Source organism: Pipra filicauda, unplaced genomic scaffold (genome assembly GCF_003945595.2).
Source record: "Pipra filicauda isolate LSUMZ 115617 unplaced genomic scaffold, ASM394559v2 scaffold6_size6359152_pilon, whole genome shotgun sequence".
Lineage (NCBI taxonomy): Eukaryota > Metazoa > Chordata > Aves > Passeriformes > Pipridae > Pipra > Pipra filicauda.
In genome coordinates, this window is record NW_024104865.1 from 5,135,153 (window position 1) to 5,156,651 (window position 21,499).

The following is a 21,499-nucleotide window of genomic DNA, read 5'->3' on the forward strand; positions in this document are numbered from 1 at the left end:
TAAACTAGATTGAAATATCTAAAAAAATTAACTAATGACAGAGGAAAATTTTTCTTTAGAATGGATGTTTTTTATACTGCAGAAAAATAAAAAAGTGTTTTGAGGTTTAAAGACAAGAGAAAAGGTTCTGAAGAATCAAAAAAAATTTTTTTTTGTTCACTTTTTGATTCACTTAACACTTTTGATTATTTTTTTTTTTTTACTTTTCTTCTTTTTCGCACCACTGTTTTGGCCAGTTTTTTGGAACCTAAGAAGATCTATATTCCTCTGAGATAAGCAGTTATGCCTCTCTTAAATTATTTTGTATTTTTCTTTCCCCATTAGTGCAAGTGGAGGAGGAAGGGGAGAAAATGTTCCAGATTAAGAATTCAGGAATTCTGCTGTCTCAAATGAAGTGTGTTTTTTACATTCTGTCACCCCAGGAATGGCCAACTTTCAGATGCAAGGCTGTAGCTCAGACCAATGGAAGTCTACCAAGAAAAACAAAATTTCATTGCCATTGAAGTTGTAAGTCATATGGACAAATCCTTCTTATTCAGAACAAGCATTGGTACAGCCTGTGTTAACTGTCAGTACCATGACTGTACACAACTAGCAGAAGTGCAGTAGATGCCTCTTCTAGCAATCACTCCAGTCTGAAAAGGGAAGAGAAAGTAAAAACTGGAGCAGAATGGAGTTCCCCCAAACAGTGCATCTTAAAGGTCCTTGGAAAGCCTTTGAACTGTTGTGCACCGTATGATCGATTCCAGGCAGCCTTAAGAGAGGTGAGACACAATGAAAAACCTAGCCCTTATTATTTGTGAGTAGTAAGCAGATAGTATTATAAAAATAGACATGTGAGTATTGAGAAACTGTGCTATAAAAAGTGAAATCTTTCTAAGTTAATGTGACAATATATGCACACAAGTATGTGCATGTGTACACTACATAATTAGTAAATTAGGAGGATGAAGTAGATGGCATATTTTTGGATTTCAAGAAGTGTTTTTGGCATTCAATTTGTCAAATGGACTTAAAATAGTAATTCAGATCTATTTCAGTAGGTGTAGATGTACACTGAAAGCTGAATAAGAGGTCATAATTAGCAAGTTGCTATTCAAAAGCAATATGCCAAGTTAGGGAAGTAGTATCAAGAGGAGGACCCAAGAATTGCATCTTGTATCTTATCCAATAGGTGAGGTTTGTGAGAAAAATATAGATGGCATGGGCAAAACTTATTTTTGTGTGAGTTCTATCCAGTTGCTGTAGCACAGGGATGGAAACCTGCAACGTACTGTACTTAGTGCCAGAGCTTAACGAGTCTTTAATTTTTAAGTGAAGCATGGTGATTTTATTAGAAACAAGTATTCGATGCATGAAAGGTTGGGTATACACTCTACAAAGCTTTGGGGAGAATTAAGAGTGATTGCACAAAACGATTCAGGAAACATCACTATCCAGGGAAGGAACTGGCCACTGAGCGACCAAAAAAAGAAGGCAAGGAAATGAGAGACAAAGCAGCACTTTGTGTAACTGGAGGCAGTCAGGAAGCAGGCATGCTGTGAGCAGCAGGAGAGAGGACTGTAGGAATTTTGTACAATCAGAAATGTCTAATCATTCAGTATGTCATGGAAACTGCGGATGATCTTTGGCAATCCAAGTGAGTATTATAACAGGGTTGTTAAAAGCTCTTCAGAGTGATCCACTTACTACCCTTCAAGAAGATTCTTGTCAGCAGTCAGCAGGTGGTCAAGGAGGTGACATTCTGTCTCTGGTGGATGGGATACCAGATGGGATTGCAACATCTGAGAAGGTTCTTTGAAGTAAATTAGCGCACACTACCACATATAGTCTGTACTAGCATAAATGACTGGGTTTAGTTTTTCAGAATATAACTAACTCTTGGAAATCTTGTTATGGTGCCAAAGAAGGTATAAGGTATGTTCTTAGATGTCATTCATGTTCTGCATATAAAACAGTATAGGAAGTCAAAGAAACAAACAAGTCTATAAGTATTCTGCTAGGCAGGTAAGTTGTATAAGACTTGGGTCAATGAAATGCATGTCTATATTCTCTGGTGAAAAGAGACTATATGGTTTGACTGGCCTCCAACTCACTAGAGAAGTAACCTTCTAGACTTGTTAGGCCACACCTTTTCAGATGGTGTTAAACTAGCAACCAAGGGAAATTACTGAAAAGCAAGGAATAGAAACACTTGTTTAGCAGAGTCAAGGTGTTGAGAATACAATTAATCAAGCCACCAAGGACTGAAAGAGTTCTTCAACTGCCTACTGCCAACTTGATAAGACCGGCTAATAAGCAAGTAGCAATGGAATGCAATTGCTAATTTCTAAACCTGGAATTTCTCAGACTAGGAGGGAGGATTCCTGTGACTGGAATTGAATGTCAGAAGTAGGTTTGGAACAGCATTGTACAGCAATGACAGAAATTACATTGCCTCTTTCCGCAACTATTGAACAAAATGATCTTGAAGGACAATTAATACCTAAAATAAATGTCGATGTGTTTGCTGATGACTGCTACAGACTGTCAAATCCAGCTAAAGATCTGGATGAAATACTAAGTAGCCTGTTGTGTGTAAGGGGAGGGAAAAAAAGCCTTGTGTGTATGTGTGTGTGTGTGTATGTGTGTGTGTGTAAAGCCTTCAACACAAGTGTCGTATTGGTGGTTTCATTCTGCTAGCATGAGAGTATATTTGCAAATATTGAATAGATGACAATATCTGAATCCAAATCCTCATAGCACTTATTAGGATAATGTTTTACATCCAATTTCAGCAAATAAATAATTGAGGTAAGAACTGAGCTCAGAACTAAACTCGGATGTTCCTCAAGTGGAAGTGCTTGTGCTTGAATACACCTTTCTTTGAAACAGAATAAAAATTGGAAATGGTGTGATATGTACTTCAGCTTAGACATTCAAATAAATGGACTTTAATAAATAAATAACTTATAAAAGTGCTGTATCTTGGTACTTCCAGAAGTGATATATCTCCCAGAATTTAAAACAGTGTCACACTAACTCAGTTGAAAGAAAATCTGTGGATAAAAAATTCAGATAATAATTGAGTTCTTTGTGTAAAAAGCTAGAAAGACACAAACCTATAGCTGAAAGGGAATGCTACGCTATTAAAAATTACAAAAATATGACATTACTTGCAGTAAAAAGAAGTTGAAAAGTTGAAAGTTTAGCAATAGATAAAAAAAGCAAAAGAAATGAAGAAGAAATCAGCAGGAAGCCTAAGGAAATTTTCCAACTGCATTAGTAGCAAAAACATCTTAGCAATGATATGAATCTGTCACAGAAATGTGTGGTAGGTTTCTCAATAATAGAGACAAAAAGAAACTGTTCAATAAATATTTGTCTTCTAGGAAAAAAATAAATCAAGCAATTGATTTTTTACTGTCAGATAGAAACAATGCAATAGCTCTCTTAACAACCCAAAAGTGCTGTGAGAGAGCAGTTATTAGAATGCCTACTTTGTAAAACAACTAGCCAAGAAAGCTTGCGTTCAAGAATTTTAAAAGAACTAGTTAAGGAACTTTGAGAGACATCCATGTTGAAATTTTGCAATAAGTGTCAGGATGCTGAGGAAATTCTGGGGAACTGGAAGAAAGTTAACGCTGCAGTAGTATTTAAAAGGGGTAAATGGAACATGCTGTATAACTGTACTTAATTACATTTGCCCTACTCCTGCAAATAAGACTGTTTGGTAATACAAAGGTTGCTGCCTTAACATCATTGTGAGTAAAAATAACAGAGTATTTGACATAGGATCAAAAAACTAGAAAGGGGTTTATAATCACTTGTTAATCTAAAGAGCTTATTTGAAAAGACTTCTTGTTGCAGTGTCATTTTTTAAAATGAGTTTACCAGTTCAATAAAAGTTATAGTGTGGACATTTCAACTTAAGAAATGTTCTTAAATTGATAACTCTGCATATGTACTTTAGTGAGCACCTGATATAAATCATTATGTTCCATGTGGGTTAAAAATAAAAGTATAAATAGGAATCATTGTGGGAATTGTTGTCAATTAACTCTGCCTATAAGTTTCCTGTAAGGGTAAATTCTGGGTTATATTCTATTTAGCAGTTTAGCAGTACGTCAGAAGACAACATTAAAACTGTACTGATCTGCTGGTAACTTAAGGTAGAAAAAATAAGGCTGAGATCAACTCATCAATGCAATAAAACTAAATATCTCAAAGGGAAATACTACAGATATTGAAGGTAGGAATACCTGTTCTGGAATGAAATATGCCACAGAGAGACTTGATGTCAAGGTGAATGATTGATTAAAATATTTTTTTTTACCAAAATGACCAATGAGATTGTTGCATGGATGAACAGGGAGATCTCAGGAGGGAGCAGAATAGTCATTCTGCATAGTATGACATCAGTGTGCACTGATGTTTGCCTTTCTGCCTTTTTCCCTGAAAAACTGGAGAGGGCTCTGGGAAAATCCTGCAATACCACCTTATTTAATAAGCTTTGGCAAAACTGAATTTGGTTGTGTTGTTCCCCTTTCGACCATTACCCGCAATCTATCTAGACAGAGTACAATATGAGTGATGAAATAAGCAAGGGACATGGAGGTGAACCAACTAATGAGCAAAGAATAAAAGAGTCTAATAGCTAGCAGCAGGAGATCACAGTGACATTTTCAAGGTGAAAGGTCAGTAACGTAAAGCTGTAAGGAGAGAGATGAAGGAGAGAGATTATTTATTGAGCTGAAAGTGAAAGGTTTAGGAGTCATTGAAAAATACTTGGATAGATAGTAGACAAAGAGTCTTCTGTTTGCTTAGTCTGACTTCCTGACAGTCAGACCTATTACCCTGTACATTAGTTTATCCTTCTCAGAGAAGCAGTGAGAAATATTGAGTTGCTATTTTGATATTAGATGGGCAAAACCACTAGAAAATGCTCTAAAGGAAATTCCTATTTTGTCAGGAAGATGTCTTGGCTGACCAGGAATTGATTTCCCATCATGAGTTCTATAAGTATTTTCTGTAATTTTCTTCTCTTCTGCGAAGTAACATCAGGATTCAGGAAAAAAATCAACCCTCCAGGTATCTTAGTGCTTTTTTTTTTCCCTCTGAGTAGAACAGAATTGCGTTCTCAGTGTTGGAGGCTTCTGATGTTACTGAAAAAGAGATGAATTTGTGCTGTGCTGTTAAAAGATCCCATATTTTTTGCTATGACAGTTGAATATGTTATACTTGCTATTTCTTCCTGATCATTTTATGTTCCTTGATGGCAGACTTAATTTAAATCATGAATCTCCTTCCTTTCCATCTTGTATTTCTTTTCACTTAAATAATTTTCTTTTGCTGATCAATATAGAGAAATCATGGAGTTGAAAAGCAATAGTCTTTATTATTTATTTAAAGCTGAAGATTCATATAATAAAAAAATTACATATAAATGTGTGAAAGGATTATCAGAAGCACCTCTGCAGGTCCCAGTTTCTTTTAGAGATTATGTGCACTAGATTTTCAGTTCAATCAAAGAGGTTGAATGAGTGAGAGAGAAAAATAACTGAGGTATAAAGTAAGAGTGTAGGCTGGACTGGAGTGCTTCAAAGCTGCTACTGTGAGTCCTCTTCTGCTCCTCTATAGCCAAAAATTCTTTGCTATGAGGAAATAAATGAATGGGTGAATGTTTTTGTGGGTGCATATGAACAAATTCCTTGCCTATCCCTGTGTCTAGAGTCTTCTGTCCAAGTATATTTCATTTGTCAGTGAACTCAGCTGTAATGACTGCCTTTCCTTCCTCTCATATGCCCAGTTTCTTAAGTGGCATCTTCCCAGAGTGAATAGAGTTGTTACATGCATTATAATGAACCCTTTTTTGTTTTTTGCCAAAATTAAATAGGATGTTTTTGTTGTTTTGTACCTTGTTTGTCTCAGCCATCACCAATGGCAATGGAGATTTTTTCCACACTAAAGGAGTAAATTCATGTTGCAAGTAACTTAGGGCACTGTTCATGGTAATCTGCCACTGGACCTTGTGCATGCTAATGAGAAAGAATAGAAACATCCAGAAGGTGTTTGTAGTGGATGTGCAAGTCAAATATTTTGATTAAGTTTTAGTTTTATGAGGAGGAATGTCTCCAGCAGAACTTCTGCTATGAATGTACTATGTTTTGTGGGTCCCATGATATTCAGGCTATTTCCAAAATACACAAGCAGCTTGGAGTGTGTGAGGAGATGAGTGGTTGGAACAGACTTTACAGAAAGCCCTGAGGGAAGTAAATACTGAAGCTACAGCAGCGCTTAACAAAGATCGGGAGATACAAAACTGAGCAACATCTCAACAGGCACAGAAGAAAAGTTGGGAGGAGCAGATTTCAGTTGTCAAGTTCTTCTCTTTTCTGCAGCTGAATTTCTTTTAATATGGTAAATTAGATTTATTGGCAATATATGGTTGATTATTAGCACGGATTATTCATAAGGCAACCCTTTCATAAGGCTGGCCCATTCTTTTTGAGGATTTCATTCTATTATTGAAGATACCTTACTTATCAGGGCAGTGTCCATGTCTTATGTGCAGTGCAGAATCAAATTTTCCAACAATTATGTCCCTACATATTTGAAAATAGGGGCAGGGAAAAATGTAGTGTTTGGCAGTGGGTCTGTGGAAACTCCGAATCTGTCATCAGTACAGCATGTGTCTGCTCCAGCAAAATGCTATTCTGTTCAAAAGTTACCCTTCCCTGGAACCCCTTGAATGACTGTCTTTAATAATGTAATAGAAGATGGAAGGATACAGCATTTTCATGCATGAATGTTTAATTGACTGAAATAGATAGTAATTTTGATACATTTGTTTTACTTTGAATAACAAAGATGATTCAGAAGTATACCTCCATTTAAAACTAGCTAATCTTAGCATGCTGGATCTACTATTCACATGGGTGAAGTAGAGAATAGTTTCTATAACCTATCTTCTGAGATTTTGGTCTTTTTCTCCAGCACAACCAAACTTTGCATCAGGATTCTACATTTTTATATGAATAAAAATACACAACTGTGTGTAAATTGATGCCATAATTATGATCAAATATCACAGTTACTAATGGAGGTTTTTATAGATCCATGACAAAGGAATCCCTCAGATAGAGCAGTGCAGGGGGATTAATAAGAAGGGTATTGGAGAGAGTACATATTACTATATATCAGATAGAGGAAAGTTACTTGATTCCTTTGAAAAAAACAGCCTTCTTGCCTGGCAGTAAGAAAGAAAATTGTTTCCCGATTGTGTGCAGTGATGTAAAAGTTTTATTAGTGTTAGTTTCAGATGGGGTGTTCTTGTGTGGTGAAGATGAGAGGTCTTACCCATGTCCTCCCAAAAGATTGCTGATAAATCCATGTCATGTATTGTATAGATAGTATATGTTTTACAGGTGAACCCTTTTTCTAATCACAGAATCATGGAATGGTTTGGGTCAGAAGAGGCCTTTAAAGTTTATCTGTCCAACCACCCTGTCATACGCAAGGACATCTTTTTCACTAGATCAGGTTGCTCAAAGCCCTGTCCAGCCTGAATACTTTAGAGATGTAGTTGCCAGCTGGCAGGTAGATGTACTGTTACTGCAACACAGGCAGTACTCGAATGTACAGTGTCTAGAGGTTATATACTGATAAAGATGGGAATGTGTAAAGAACAATAAAGAACATGTTGATAAGTAAAATATTTTGTTGTAGTTATGTTTCTGGGAAGTGTTGGGGCCACTTTGAAGCATCATCAGGACAGTACTGCACCAAGAACTGTAATGGGGTTGAGAGTAATATAATAGAGCTTTGTTAAATATCTGTTCATTCTTAACAATATGGGAGCATAGTTTTGTATAGAAACACATAGTTTTGTATCAAACACATCACCTGTTCTTTTTATTTTGTTATAGTTGTTGTCTCCTGTTCTGGATCACAAGAAGAAAACTCTTCTTCACCAAATCCACCTCAGAAGCTCTCTGTGATAAAAAATAGGATGGTTTCATTGCATCAGCCTTCTAAACCAGGTACCACAAGTCCTCTTCCCTCCATCCTCCTTATTTCTCCTTCAGAATCTAGGCGTAAGATAGATGCCAGCAGTCACAAGCACCCTTTACCAGAAAGCTGTGACGCTGTATTTCTGGTTGGAAATGGAGCAATGACTCAGAAAGGCCAGAGTAAACTTAAGGGAATCCCTTACTTCCATATTAAATAAAACCAAACCCAAACAAAACAAAGCAAGCAAACAAACCCACAAAAAACCAGCCAAACACCCCCCAAAAATAAAAACAAACAAACCAACCCTAAAAAAACCCCACCCCCAACACAGCAGGAAAAGCAAAAGGAAAAGAAAGAGAAAAAAAAATAAAAAAGGAAAGAAAAATAAAATCTTCTCCATTCAGCACACTGAAATTCACCAGATTTAGGATTGGGAATTCTTAAAATAAAAGCCAATTAGTGGAGCTGCTTTCCCACAACTGTAGAACAAACTATCTTTCTTGATACTGAATGAAGTTTTCTTTTCAGCTGAAATTTTCTTTTTCTTGGCATTGTAAAAGCACAGTGAACTGTGAGGTTTTTAATTTTGTATCAGTTGCCTCTTGTCCTGTCAGTGTATGCTACTGAGAATTGCCTGGCTTCTGCTTCATTCCCTCTCATCAGTGTGTTTGTACACAGCGATAAAATCCCCCTGACCCTTCTCTTCTACAGACTGAGCAGTCCCAGCTCTGTCAGCCTCTTCTCTAATGACAGATGCTCCAGTCCCTCAGTTTCCTTTGTGGACCTGTGCTGGACTTGTTCCTGTAAATCTGTATCCTTCTTGTACTAAAGAGCCCAGAGCTGATCACAGCACTCCAGATGTGGTCTTACCAGTGCCGAGTAGAGTGGAAGAATCACCTCTCTTGATCTACTGGCCATGTTCTTTCTAATGCAGCCCAGAAAGCTGTTAGTTGCCTTTGTTCTAAGGGTGTATTGCTTGCTCATGGAAAGCTTGCTATCCACCACATCCCCCAAAGTTCTTCTCTTCAGAACTGCTTTGCAGGCAGTCAGGCCCTGGTACAGGGGGTTATACCTCCCAAGGTGCAGGAGTTGGCTTTTTCTTCGAGGGGTTTCTATTGGCCCGATCCTCAGCCTGCCTAGGTTGCTCTGAATGGCAGCACAGCCATATGGTGAGTCACCCTCTCCACTCTCCTGTTTAGTAACCTCTGTGAACTTGCTGAGGGTACACTCTACCCCCTTTTCAGGTCGTTAATGAAGATGCTAAACAATAAAGAAAGGCCTGTGGTGCTAGAAAAGTCACACATTCCTCCCAGGAGGTGGTTAGGTGACCTAGCCTTGCCTGGCTAGGCAATGTTCCTTATAGTACCATCTTGCAGATGGTATCAAATTCTTTAAAGTCCTTGATGACATACTCTGGACTGCCCATGAGCTTTCTTCAATCTAAACTTCTTCAGAGCGTTTTTGTAATGTCTTAAGATACACCCTTTTCTGGTTGTTGTAATATAGATATATTTCTCTATTGCACTTAGTTTTACCTTTTCATTTCTGTCATATTTTCCCTTTTTGCTGACTTGGACTTGTTCTCCAAGTTCATAGGTGCTAAACAAAGCTGGATGTGAAACATCTGTAAGGTGGTACACAGCGGTGTCAGTGGTTTCATCTTCCAGTGTTCTCTTTCACTGTGACCATGAATGTACCCAGCTCTTTAGCTCTGTGATTTATGTTAAACAACAGCTTCTTGTTGATCAGTCTTTCCACCACAATGCAATAACAGAAAAAACAGTAGGTTTTTTTACTGGATGTCCAAAACTTTCCTGATCTGTTTCAGACTCTTCCAGTTATTCAGATCCTCTCCAGTCTCAGCTTGTGGCAGATAGGCTTTATATAGCCTAGAGAGTATATGAAGTAGGTGCTTTTCAGGGGTAAAGTTGTGTTCACCTTCTGTCTGAGCTGTGAACTGCCTTGTTATGTGAGGCACGCTCAAAGAATTAAGTCTGCATTGGTACAGTCCTTGCTACTGCAAGCAGAGGTATTGATAAGATTTGATGAAATTATTTTGTCATAAATAATAGTTTCGGTTTCAAGTAATTGCCTATTTAAAAAAAAGGAGGAATTTTTTCTTTCCTGAGCTTTCACTTTGGTTTCTTCCACTGGCATGCTGTTGTGAGAGAAATTGTTTTCTGGGTTTTATGACCAACTAGAAAGTTATCTGATAAAAATATTAATTTTAGTATTAGTATCCACTATGACACTATGGATACTAAGTTAACCTGTCAGACTTCATTAAATTTGAAACAGCACAGCAGGTATGGATCAGGACTCTGCTTTGTCTCACACAGCAATGGAGTTTCTGAGCTTTTCAGATCCTTAAAGCTGTTTTAACTGGATCATCAAACCGTAGCCTGAAGCTGTGCACAGACATTTTTCTTTAGATCCAGCAGCACCACGGGAGTGGCTGATGTCTTCCTTCCTATGCCCTGCTGGAATCTGGCATTTCATACACAGACACACACATGCACAATTTGCCAGTTAATCTGCTTGTGGCTTCCATTTAAAAATGATAGGCTGAACACTGCAGCAGACCTTTGCTAAGCTGTATGCATTTGATGAGTTGGGCTGAGAAGATATTTGGATGGTTGGTCCAGGTGTTAGACTGAGAAAGTCAGCAACCTCCAGTTCAAACAGGCCAGAAAGGTTTAGAGTGTCCAAAGTAATGGCAGAGGAGATGAGGAGCAACTCTGTAAGATTCATGTTTCTCTTACCCCTGTACACTGGGTGGTGTTTTGTAAAAACAAAGTTAGAATTAACTTCAGTAATAAGAAAACTTGTCTGCTTTTGCTGTTGCACTCAAAAGATGCTTCTGTTTCCTCTTTTTTTCTGAAAGTTTAGGTGAAGTATAGGCAATCTTCTGGAGGCTCTTACGTTTTTTATTTCTACCCCACCTGTGTTGCCTGTACGACTGCATGTCCTTGTTATATGCGTGATCTTAACTCTGTTCTCCATACCTGCCTGTTCTCTTCCACAGGAATAGGACTACCAAAGGGATAACTTTATGTCATTCATGTTTGCAAGGCCCGAATACCCTCAGAACATCAGGATCCTAAATATGAATGTTTAGTCTCTTGCTATTTCTTATATGGCCTGGGGATGCTCCAGTTATTACAGTAATATTATTATTACTACTGAAAATAAATATCATGAAAGTTAATATCAGCTTACAATATCTATTCAGCTCCACTCTGTGTGGGAGAGCTTTGTGCAGCTAACATCCCTTCAGGGAGTTTATATTAGATTGATGAGAGAACAGAGAATTACTTTTTGTCTGGCTTATAATACGCTGATTATGAAAAATTCTGGCCAGGATGATCTAGTGTTTTCAGTACTGCAAAGAGACTCTGGAGTTTGTTAAGAAGGTGTTCTTATCCATCCTGCTGGAGAAAAGCAAGACCATTTTTAAAAGATAAAAATAAAAGATTATGTAAAGCTTGCGTTGCTCAGCTATTCTGCTTGAGACACTGTCAAGCTCTTTGTACTGCTGAGAGAGGGTTGACCTTCAAGTATAAGTTCTTTCTCTCTGCCAAAATACTAAATCCATACAGTTTCAATATCCTTGTTGCACTGGGTATTATTCTCATTTGGGATTTTGTGTACTTCTGGTCTAGACCTTCCACTGATATAAATTCACTGTTGATATCAGCGGGAGGATATTGACTTACACCTGTGAAGAATTTGTAGGTTAGTTTTTCATTCTGGCATGTACTTTGACTTGCTGTGGGAGAGATTCTGTTGTTGTTGCCCAAGATAAACTTTCTTTTTTCCCTTCAACTCTTCCATTTCTTGGGAGATATAGCCCCCATACACTCTACATCTGCTCATTCATGTGTCTGTGTTACCCCTGCCCCTTGAGCTGTGGTAAGCCTCAGCGAAACCTTTGGTTTCTCATAACAGAAGTCTCTTGTGTCATCGGCTCAAGCTGTTCATGGGTGACGTCTACAGACAGTTTTGGAAAACCGGACTGGGTGTTATCTTCCATTGGTGTCCTGGTGTCTCAGGAGAGGCAGCAGCTGCTTCTGGAAAACAGTTCCTCCTGTGGAGATGTTGAAGGTAGGCGGCATTACAGTTCCCCTCAAATGGATATCTGCTTTCTCCCAGCTCTGGTTGCAGCTGCGGGTGGCAGCAGCAGGAGTCAGCAGGCTGAGGCCTCAGGTCCATGTAACTAAAAGTACCACCTTTTAAAAGTGCTGGTTGTGGTGCAGTACTCCTAAAGGTGCTGTCAGTGCCCAAGAGCCAATAAGAGCCATGTAATGCATGTATGCTGCCCGAGTTGTGTATGTATGTACCCTGTAAACAGGCAGCCTCATTATAAACTCATTTTGTATCTCCCCATTTTGGGATAAGCTACTTTTGCTTACAGTAACTGGATTTTTCTTAGGAAACTCAACCCTTTACAAGCCAGAGGCTCCAGGTCTGCTGTCTGACTTGCAAAGACTTTGCCTTTTGTTTTGTTGGAGATGTCTTCACTTTGCTTTGTTTGGTTTCTTCTCATTTCTTCTATCACTTCTTTACCTAAACCACTAATTTTTACTTTATTCTCCTTTCTCTCTTATTTTTTAGGGTTCTGTGCATAGTCCTCTCTTTTATTCTCATGATTCTTTTCTTCAAACTCCTTATCCATTTTCCTCTTATTATCGCTCTTCCATCCACACTGTGTCTCTTGTTTTCTTTTGTTTTTCTCTCCTCACAGGGGACATTTTCCTTCTGAACACCAATAGGCTCCCAGATAGATGTGAGTTCAGCCTGCATAGTCCCATCCTGCTCGGGAGCTTGGACTCTTGCTTGCTGGAACTGGCCATTTGTTCACAGGATGCTGTTCCTCTCCTTCAGAGGTTCACAGTTGACATTGGATATGTGGAGACAAACAAAAATACAATGATTTCTCTGAGAGTTGGCCATGAGGAGAATGCTGGGTAAGACTATCAGTTTTCAACTGTTAAGCCTTTGAGTTGCAAGATAGAGTGGAGTTCCTCCAGGCCGCTGTTTATCAGCTGTTTATCTCCCTTCTTGAGATCACTGCTGCTATTAGAGAAGAAAGGGAAGGTAGAACTCTTGGGACTGAAGCACACAGCTTCCTGACAGAATGTCCATAATAGACCCAGGTTTTATGTGTCCCCTTTCCAAAGAACACACTAACTGAGGTCTCACTCTTCTTCCCTCACATTTAGAAGGGTGAAGAGTGGTTAACTCTCCCACTGATGCTAGAACTTCAGCTGTAAAATGCATTCAGTCCAAAGGCTGACTTGGCAACATGACTGATATCTCTAAGGATTCATTGTTACAAGAGTCACAGTTCTCATGTTGAGGTGGGGTTACTTTTACCTCTCTAGTAATTTCATCCTTTCTAGTAGGTTCAGAAGCATCCACTTTTCCTTCATTTGTAGAGCTCAGGGAGGGGAAAAACTGGGGCTAGAGGTAAGAAGAGGTGAAGGAAAATAAAAGAAAGTGCTGAAGTCCCAGATCTTGTCCTCTATTCCCTTTGATCATTTTACTTTTTCATTCCTGTGCGTAGTAGAATGCAGTAAGGAGGAGAAATGGGCAAAGAGAACATATCACAACAGGAAAAGAAGGAGAAAAGTCCACGTGTCATCTAATTTTGCCATTTTCCATGTGCTTGTTTTTCCTTTGCTCCAATCCAACTTGTAAGAACCTGGGTCAGACACACAACAGAGTTTTTTATTTCCATCACTTGACTGACTCCCATGGAGAACTTAAGCATTAGATCCCAGTTCTTGTTTTCTTTGAATTCTTTGGCATTCCCCAGGCTACCATGGAGATCTGTAGCCAAGAGTCCCAGTCAGCCAAAGATAGCAGAGTTTGACTAAAAAAACTTTTTTTTCAGATCTCTCTCTCTCTCTTGCTTTTATCTGTTACTCAGTTCCTTCCTGGCTACTCCTTCCCCATCTTCTTGCCAATTTAATGGGGAATCTGTTGCATTTTCTGGGATTAGTTTCTAATGTCCTTTTTTAAGTACTCAAAGCTGCCTTTGCTGCTTTGCTTATTTGACAGACTTCTGCAACTGCAGCTGCAGCTCCATTCCCCTATGTAAACTCATAAAATACCCTTTCGCTACTCCTAGCTGGCCAGACCAGGCTTTGCAAGCAATCGCTGCAGTGCCTCTGGAATGGATCATAGATGTTGTTTAGCAGCTTATTTGAGCACTGCAAAACAATTTTAAGTGAAATCAAGATTACCATCTCTCTGAAAGTGACAGTATTTAGTTTTATTAGAATGGAGTTGGCTTTACTGGAAGTTGGTATAGACACTGGTATTACTTTTTCTTAGTAGGTGAAATGAAACACCGGTAAGCTCAGAAAGTTTACTCTTCAGATTTTAAACATGGATGGTGACTGAGTCCTGCTTGAAATCAAGATAGAAAGGAGGGGTAGTAAAGACACAAAACAGAGACAGGAACCATGTTAGATCAAACACCCTTTCTTTTCCCCCTCATTACAGGGAAACTCTTTAAAATCTTGACACAATTCAGAAAAAAAATGATCATGCAGGCAGGGCAGAATTTATTTCCAACACAGTGATTGAGCTGCTTCTTGCTAGGCAAGTAGCCCGAAATGAACATTCTCTCCATGACTAAGATTGTAATATTTGTTGTTAAGAAGAGAGATCACCCTGAAGTGTTGTCACTTTACAGGGTCTTTCCATACCGAGTGGAATTTCTACAAGCTTTTCTATGTCAACTAAATACTGCTGCACAATTTTGAGCAGAACGAGAAGGACAATGAGCGGACAACCCTGAGATAGATGCCTATGTGTAGTACATAGTGTAAGCATTGACAATTACCACTAAGGGATTGTCTTGAGATCAGAGTAGAAATTTAGACACAGAAAAAATGCTAGGTGGCGCTTTTTTCAGATAATCAGGTGCTCCAGAAAGTCCTGCTTCAGTCCCTCTTGTCACCTCTTAATTCCATGATCAAGCTATACTTCATCATAAACTTCAGCTGCACCAGACTACTTCAGTGAACTATCCTCTTTCTGGACCTAGAAATCTTCTCCTGCTGATGTTTCCTCCTTCAGCTAAACAGTTCTCAAAAGCTTAGATATATGTGTAAGAGAAAGTTGCTGACCATCCTGTCCACCTCACTAACTACTAGGATTTATCATTATATTGGTAGTATTGAAGCTACCACTATTTTTTTTATACATATACCCAAAAGAATAAAGAAACGGATGGACCTTCAGCACTATGTCCTCTGAATAAGTTGGACAAAGTCACAAAGTGACAGTATTTATTGTTATATACCACACCTGTATGTTATGGGTTTTCTGAGTCATTACCATTAGAGGGAGACCAGCTCAAGGTGTGAGGTGTTTGAAATTCTATGTATTTACAAAAAATTATATAAAATTATATTTTTTATTATGCCCATAAAGCTCAAAATCAAGAGCCTGCAACCTTGCTTACAAGTCCAAGTCTTCTTTGTCTGGCACTTAGCTCACAAAGCTGTCTTTACTTTCTCAGGGTTGCAGTTATGGTGCTTGTTCAGGTTACATCTAAGGTCTTTTTTTTTTTTTTTTTACATTTTCACTATTTTGTTTATCCCACCTTTTCATCTTTACCACACAGTTCCAGAATCAGCTACAGCTGAAAATTCTTGAGTCCTACGAGTTTTTGAATGGTTTCACGTGTTTGCATTTGTTGCGGACCGCAATTATTTCAGCATCGTTAGCCAAAACTATTTCAGTAAGGAGCTAGTTTCTTTCAACTTAAGTCCTCACACTGCAGTGAAAATAAAAAAGCATCATTTGGAGCAGGGATAGTATCTTCCCTTTCTGTGGTCGATAAGCCAAGGTGATTTCATTCTGTTTTCATTCTGAAATATAATGCACTGGCCATGGTCATCTTAGTAGGTCAGAAAACAAAAAGTTCACAGCCATGTGCACACATGGGTTTTCAGTTATCTAACCTCACAAAACTTTATTTCTTAGTTTTTTGTCTTCTCCTTTTTTTGGAGAGGTGGCGGTGATAAAATTCTCCACCACCTTCTGAGACACTTGTAGAAACTTGCTATTTTTGACAGTTCTCTTCTACTAGTGTGGTTGTTTTTATCCACAAAAGTTATTTAACTTCTCCAACTGTACAGATGACAAGGGAGTAGTCTGGTAAGTGTCGTCAGAAAATGCCTAATGCATACTGACAACAATGAGCATAGCTGTTTCAATTAAAAAGTGTATCTAGAAAAGGTGAGGCTGTTCAGCTGTTACTTAAGACTATGATTTCCGAACACTAATCTGGGAGTATGATTTAGTTAGTGTCCCTCATGCCTCTGTTGAACTTGCACTGGGTCAAAAAATAACCCTCTAACTGGTTGGTGAAGGCAAGAGGGATAGATATGCATTCTACTCTCTTATCTATTTCCTTTTAAATCTGATGGTTAGAACTGGATGCTTGTGAGGACCTACAGACAACAGCTTCCTGTATGTAGAAAAGTAATGTAAACCTCCTAATTTTTATGTTAACTGATTGAGTCTAGAAGCATCTACAATACACAGCTTTGTGCAATAACCCATGCAGTGAGTCCCTCTAATTCAGAAAATGTTTCAGCTTTCCTGTTCTCCTTTATTGTATTTTTCACTCTTAAGGAGAAATGGCTATTCTTTATATTAAATCTTTCTTAAAATTAGTCCTCAGTTACCTTTATTGGATGTAGAAAGCCATGGCATGGAAAGGATTGGTAAGGAGAGGGAGGAAAACATTTGTTCGACCGAGGAGATTGAGAGGTTAATGAAAACAAAAAGTAGAAATCACAAATCAAAAGTTGAAATTAGAAGTTTGCAGGGTGAATCTTGAATTCTCTTGCCTTAAGCATTAAGTGCTTTCAACTCAAAACTTTCTATCCATGCAAATTTCTCAAAATTATGTCATACCCTGGTAGCTCTTCTGTGCATACAAATCAATTTTAACATCTCTGTTTACAAGAAGAGTAATATTACCTCATTATTTGAGATCTGGCTTGACACAAAATCAATAGTAAAATTATTGCCAAGCTTGGCTTATCTGGAAGCCTGCTGCAATGATCCATCTTCTGCTAGATCAGCAATGGGCTTCATTCCTGATTCCATTAAGAAAATTACATTGGCTCTGACTAGCCCGTTTCAATAGTGGGACCAAGAAGGAGAGGTGTAATTATTTACAGCATTAGAAATCTTGCTGCAGTTGGATCTAGGGGGTGAGGCTTTCTCTGAAGGGGAATACCTTGATGATGACAAGACTCCATACATGGAAGTACTGTGTGATTCAAAGCTACTTGTCATTTTTGCATTTTGAGAGCTTTTGCTATGGTGTTATAAATAGAGCAAATTCCAATACCAGAGATACTTCAGTGCAGAACTAGAATGTTTCGTGAAATCTTAGGGCTCTGACTCAGAAGAGTGGCCAATTCACAGCAGTAGTAGTTAAAGATGGTGGCCTTACTCTTCTACCAGTTGCCACAGTTCTCCCAGCAGAGATGATAGAATGGTTTGGTCTTCCCAATTCATGGTATTTCAGAGTTTGGTTTACTGACTTAGATGACTAGTAGTTTTGATTTGTTTTGATATTCACAGCAAGTTCCAAAGGGTCTGATTCATAAAGCATATAGGATAAAGGTACAGGAGCTGAGCTAGTCATTGCTTTCAGGTGTGGGGCTCTTTAGTTGCTACTACTAAATGTAACACTGTGAATCAGAGGCTGTGTGCTACAGGTTCCTGCACTCAGGGGTATGTTTACACTGGCAATACTGTGATGCCTCAGCTGGAGGGGTGGATTGTAACTTGGTAGAGGTTATGCCTCAATGCTTGGAAAGTCTTGTATGCCTAATGGATAAATTTAAAATATTTTAAGACTGTCTTTACCTTTAATGGCTCACTGAACCAATTTGATAAAGGCCCATTCATTTTTGTGGCCAACAGGATGCAATAGGGATATGAACAAAGCTGTGTCATGTAGCAGAAGTGATTCAGTTCTGGGTCAGTGCCAGATGGTCTCAGATGTTGTCCCACAGTGTGGTGGGAGGGGATATATTTATTAGAGTGTTCATGTGATACATAAAAAATGAAGCAAAGCAGTTGTTCTCCTTTTTTCGGGGAGTAGAGATGGTGCAGTTGAAATTCATACATTTCTGAAGTTGAGTTAAATTATATTGAACTATTGAATATATTATGGTGAATATGTTATAGTAATTGAATAAATTATTTTCAATTCCAGATGACTTTAGGGTATTTGTGGGTAATTATGTGTGTGTACAATGGTGAAAGTGAAAGGTAGGTAGATGCCACAGAAGGGATAGTAAGAAACTCTATCCAGAAAAAGGTATACAATTGGTTTGTGAAGGGAATAATGCAGGAAAGGGTGATAAAAATTAAAGTTGCTTTGGATTTTTTGCAAGTTGCAAATGAGTTGGTCTGTGATTTTCGTATTGAGTCCAGTAGAGATGTGTTTGTAATCTGGGTGTTGCCTTCTAATGTATTTCTAGTGCAGAATGAGGGCTAGATGATTACTTCATGTAGCTAAAGGCATTTCCCAAATGAAAAGTATTACTAGGAGCAGAGCTTGAACAAGCTATCTTCACACTTAATGCCTTCTTATCACCCCACTGGCACTAACTTAGGTCGCTTGTCCAGTATAGCCCCACCAACATAAGCAGTGTGTACAGATGGGTAAATTTATCTCCATATGGAGAAAGAAAAGAGCTTAGAGCAAGGATTCCTTTGTCACTATCCTTGCTACAACCCTTTTACAAAACAATAACATACAGTTTTAACTGTATTTTATTGTTTTGTTAACATGAGGTACAAGGAAAGTTTTTGAAAATAAAAATAAAGTAAAAATCTTTTTAATAATCCTGCTGTATTTTTTAAATGACCCCTGGATACCCAGACTTTGAGTGAGGTATTTCAAAAATTCCCATTTTATCTCTCTCTCTAGTTTTTGATATTTGATAACCATCTTTAAAATTAGAGTGTATGGTACCAGCTATCTTTCTCTGAACTGTCACAAGTTCAGTTGTACAGTTGAGAAACTTTTGTAGTCTAGAGCCTATGGCATTTGTTCTGTAGTGAAATGTAAATGGCCAGAGCACTCTGCATTTCTTGAACACCACTTCTTTTCTCTCCCTTGCTATGTGAGTGCATTGTAGTTTGTTAAGGTGGGAAATTAGATAGACAACACACAGGAGAAGCATCTCATTCCTGACACAACCCAGAAACAGTCAGGGCCAGACACTTCCAGAACATACAATGTCAGTGTTGGCTTGAGGAGATCTAGAGACTTGTGCAGCTGTGTGGTTGATCTATACTTTCAAGAGCAAACAAAACATAACCATGTATGTGGAAAGCACATATTGGGGTGGGAGGTGATGATAATTTAAGTACCACTTAAGAATCATTGGGAATGGTTGGATCTTTTCATTATTAGCAATAGGTTCTGCAGCAAAGATAACCTAACGCGAGTGTGTTAGACTGAACATTACTTCTTTTATAGTAATACCCGTTTGTAATGTTGGTATTTACATTCATTGACCTGTTTCCCACACGGATACTATTACTTCTCTTTGGTACAGTGCAAAATCTGTATACTAGAGACTCCATGGATTTCAGTGTTCTCTGTGTATATCTCTAGCATTTTGTCGTCCTCTAGGATGAAGTGGAAATACCTGGTGGCCCAGATTGGACGAATAGAAAGACCTTTTAAAATCACCCTGCTATATTCAAACTGTGGAGCACAGGAGGCTGGAGTACTGGCAGTGGGCTCCTTGCAGCTCAGGAACTGCTTTCATGGTATGCTGCAGTACAGGCAGGTTTGGAATAACCAAATGCATCCTCACCAAAATGGATGAGTGTGATGAGGGGTAGTCAGATAGGACTTAAATGAAAGCTGAGTCTCCTGTGGGATTTCTGGGAGTGCTTTCCTGTCAAGGGTCACATTTGTATGTATATTATGTATATACTTAAATGTAAATGCATTCCAAAGGCAGGGTTGAAACTTGGAATTATAGAACTAACTTAAGTGATCCTCTGCTTTTCAGCTTTGTTTTGCTTGATTTTGTATGGGAAAAACAACCCCAAAACAACCAAACCCAGGGCTTATGCTGCATTCAGCAACAAGGATGAAAAAAGTCTTTACCTAGATTATTGCAGCATTTAATATTTTTATTTCTTAAATAGTCAAGAACAAAAAACTATCCTGTGTCACCAAAGCCTTTTTCATACTTGGACTTTTTCTTCCAAATCTACAAAGGAAACAAAGACTGATCTGCATTCCATGGGTCTGTTCGCTACTGCTGGGCTGAGAATTTCTGTCTAAAATAAAAATAACTGGAATGTAACATTTTCTCCAAAGTACTGAGTGCTCATCTCAGACCTCGGTTTTACCTGGAGCTTACAGTTTTGTTGTGAACGTCATGCAAATGATCCTCAATAGCTGTGCAGAACCTTGCTGATGTCATTTAGGCTTCTTGGAAGTGTGAGAGTCTGTTGGCACAGGCAGCCTTCAGGTTGGAGACATAATCATCTTCACTTCCTGGATTTCATTCATTAATATGGTGTTATTGCCTCTGTTTTGGAGACTCTGTAGAAACAGCTTGGAATGTAATATAAAAAGAAAACACTTTTCACAGAGCTGTTTCATAATATATTGTGAGACTGGTTTTGATCATATTAGAGATTTAATTCTATTGCAACCATTAATCTTTTAATTTAAATAATGCTCTATTTTTAATATATTTTTCGACAGTCCTGTAGTTTTGAAGGGATGCATACAGCCTGAAGTGCTGTGCTCTCAGTCCCTAAATAATGATGCATATATCTATCACAACACAGTGTCATGAAAAAATACTGTTTCAGACTGTGTATCTGGATGGCTGCAGAAGCGTTCTTTTCTCTTTCTTCTGCAATTGGTTCCCTAACTTCTGCATTTTTTCCAGAGTAGTAATAATCCCAGTGGATCTGGTGTACAGAGCTCTGATAAAGGGCAGCAGGTCCAGAGGAGAACTACACAAACCTGCCAGTCCATAACAGACCTGTGCACAGATGCATCCACACGACAGGCTGGCTGCATTAAGTCACGCTTTTGGGAAGTATCAGAGTTAAAAATTGTGTTCAGCCTGGTTGATGGGTACCTGTGCAGTCAGTCAAATGCTTCCAGAGTATAGCTGACCAGACTAGCTAGGGTGCATGAATAAAGTTCCTGCACAGTAAGCCAACTTGCTGGCAAAGCAGCTATCTTCACAGGCTGGATGCCACAGCTGGAAGCCAGCACAGGAGTGCTCATGAAATGTGTTAAATTAGTTACACTTGAGTCTCAATAGGGCATAGCAATGTGTCTGCCAGGACTGGAGCTAAGTGAGTATCTCTGCCTCCTGCTGCAGCGTCATGCAGCATGCCACAGCTGCCTGGCAGGTGCACAGTCATGTGTGCAGAACTGAGGAGCACACAGTGGTAGAAAACTGCAAGATCC

The 21,499-nt window shown here is 38.6% G+C and overlaps 1 protein-coding gene across 1 annotated transcript in view; it reads left to right on the top strand.

Moving 5' to 3' along the window:
* Positions 1-720: 720 nt before the first annotated feature.
* LTK (leukocyte receptor tyrosine kinase) overlaps positions 721-21,499 on the top strand; it is a 63,757-nt gene continuing 42,978 nt past the window's right edge. The window contains exons 1-5 of the mRNA XM_039388995.1: positions 721-764; positions 7,908-8,021; positions 11,941-12,096; positions 12,737-12,959; positions 19,682-19,821. Coding sequence (XP_039244929.1) covers positions 7,991-8,021; positions 11,941-12,096; positions 12,737-12,959; positions 19,682-19,821 — 550 coding nt within the window. The 5' untranslated portion in view covers positions 721-764; positions 7,908-7,990. The remainder of the gene's footprint in view (positions 765-7,907; positions 8,022-11,940; positions 12,097-12,736; positions 12,960-19,681; positions 19,822-21,499) is intronic.